The sequence below is a fragment of the Brassica oleracea genome, chromosome C9, assembly GCF_000695525.1.
Source record: "Brassica oleracea var. oleracea cultivar TO1000 chromosome C9, BOL, whole genome shotgun sequence".
In the NCBI taxonomy this organism is placed as follows: Eukaryota; Viridiplantae; Streptophyta; class Magnoliopsida; order Brassicales; family Brassicaceae; genus Brassica; species Brassica oleracea.
The window spans coordinates 33,177,756-33,179,954 of NC_027756.1; the positions used below are offsets into that span (position 1 = coordinate 33,177,756).

General features: G+C 50.4%; 1 protein-coding gene across 1 annotated transcript in view; it reads left to right on the forward strand.

The window, feature by feature from the left end:
* LOC106314824 overlaps positions 1-2,199 on the forward strand; it is a 3,718-nt gene that overhangs the window by 426 nt on the left and 1,093 nt on the right. Inside the window, exon 2 of the mRNA XM_013752641.1 lies at positions 164-2,178. Coding sequence (XP_013608095.1) covers positions 164-2,178 — 2,015 coding nt within the window. The remainder of the gene's footprint in view (positions 1-163; positions 2,179-2,199) is intronic.

A 2,199-nucleotide genomic window follows, 5' to 3' on the forward strand; every position in this document is an offset into this window, starting at 1 on the left:
AGCAGGTTTAGCGGCAGGACCTTCCAGAACCGTCGATCTCACCAAACACTGCAAATATCACGACGTCAAAGGGCACGATACGACAGAGTGCAAGTCACTCTATGCGCACTACCTCTCATATCTAGCAAGTGGCGACTTCAAGTTCGAACCCCTAAAAGCTTAGCCGAAGAACGGCAAGAGCTGGAGCAAGAATAAAGAAAGGAGAGCCCAACGCAAAGCTACAGGCAAAGGTCGACATAGCGAAACTCAACAACGAGACGACGAGGAGGATGATCCGAAGGGTAACGGCGAGGGAGACTCCTCAGCCGACGAAGAGAAACCAGCTAACCGCAGGCGCATTGAGGTTATACTCTCTCAGCAAACCTTGTCGTCGAACGACGAGAACGACGACACACCTGTACTCGAAGATTTGAGAGATGTTCTGAAACGAAAGTTCGAGTCCGAAGATAGCAACAGCTCCACGCACAATGATCTCCGAACAACGTTGGATGCACGGAAGTTCCGGCGTATCTCAACAGGTGACCCCGATCCCAAAGAGCGCCCAAACGGTGACCTTCGAGATAAACTCAACGCAGGAGCATGCGATCTTTGCATCCGTCTCAATCGTTCAAAATCCACTGACCTCCAAAGGCGTTTGGAGCAAACTAAGACGTCAAGCAACGACACTCCGTCGTCAAAAAAGGACAGCAGCGTATCAACCGATTTACGCGCCTTCTTAGACTCTAAGCAAGTAAAAACGCGACAGCAGCTAAATGTCATCATGGGCGCTTCTCCTCCTTGCGGCAACTCTGTTCGCTCTGTCAAGGATTACCGTCGACAGGTCGCGACTTCGCAGAGGTGGCCGACTAGGCCGCCAAGTCACCCTCTGATAACTTTTTCGCCGGATGACGCTGAGGGGATTTACGTACCCCACAACGACCCTCTTCTTGTCGTCCTTGGAATTGGGGAGTACGACGTCACCAAGGTCCTCGTTGATACAGGAAGCTCCGTCGACCTCATCTTCCGAGGAACTCTGCAGAAGATGGGAGTCGATCTCGACGACATAAAACCGTCCTCCAGAACATTAACCGGCTTCAACGGATCCTCCGAAACAATACTGGGAACAATCCGCCTTCCGGTATGCGCATGTGGAGTCACTCGAACTGTCAAGTTTACCATTGTAAGCACGAATGCCCCTTACCACGCTATACTTGGAACCCCCTTGATACACTCAATGCAGACTATTCCATCTACTTATCACCAGTGTGTCAAGTTTCCCGGTACAAACGGAAAAATCAAAACATTGCGAGGGGATCAAAAAGCCGATAGGGAACTCCTAGTCACCACAGTCAAACTCCAACGATCGTCTCTATCGGTTAACTTCGTTTCTCCTCTAACCTCTAAAGTCTGCTCCCAGGAAGGCGAAGTTCTCGAGTTACCTATTGACGATACCGATCCAAGCCGGACCGCAAGGATTGGTGCGTATCTGTCTGAAGATATGCAGCAGACAGTTCTCAACTTTCTCAAGACGAACGTGTCCACATTCGCGTGGTCCATGTCAGACATGAAAGGAATTGATCCGGCTATAACAACTCACGAACTAAACGTCGACCCGACATTCAAGCCTATCCGGAAGAAGCGACGCAAGCTCGGTCCCGACAGGTCAAAGGCAGAAAACGAAGAGGTCGACCGGTTACTCGGCGCTGGCTCAATTGCTAAGGTGCGCTACCCTGAGTGGTTAGCAAATCCAGTAGTCGTTAAGAACAAGAACGGGAAGTGGCGCATCTGCGTCGACTTCACTGACTTAAATAAAGCCTGCCCAAAGGACAGCTATCCTCTTCCCAACATCGACCGTTTAGTCGAGTCCACGGCTGGAAACGAGATGCTCACCTTCATGGACACTTTCTCTGGGTACAACCAAATCATGATGCACCCCGACGATCGCGAAAAGACGGCCTTTATCACAGATAGAGGAACCTACTGCTATAAGGTCATGCCATTCGGCTTGAAGAACGCAGGAGCAACCTACCAACGGCTTGTGAACAATATGTTCGCAGATAAGTTGGGCGTCACCATGGAAGTATACATCGATGACATGCTTGTCAAGTCGCTACACGCCACTGATCACCTTCGTCATTTGCAAGATTGCTTCGAAACTCTCAACAAATACGGCATGAAACTGAACCCAGCAAAGGGCACGTTCGGGGTTTCCTCAGGCGA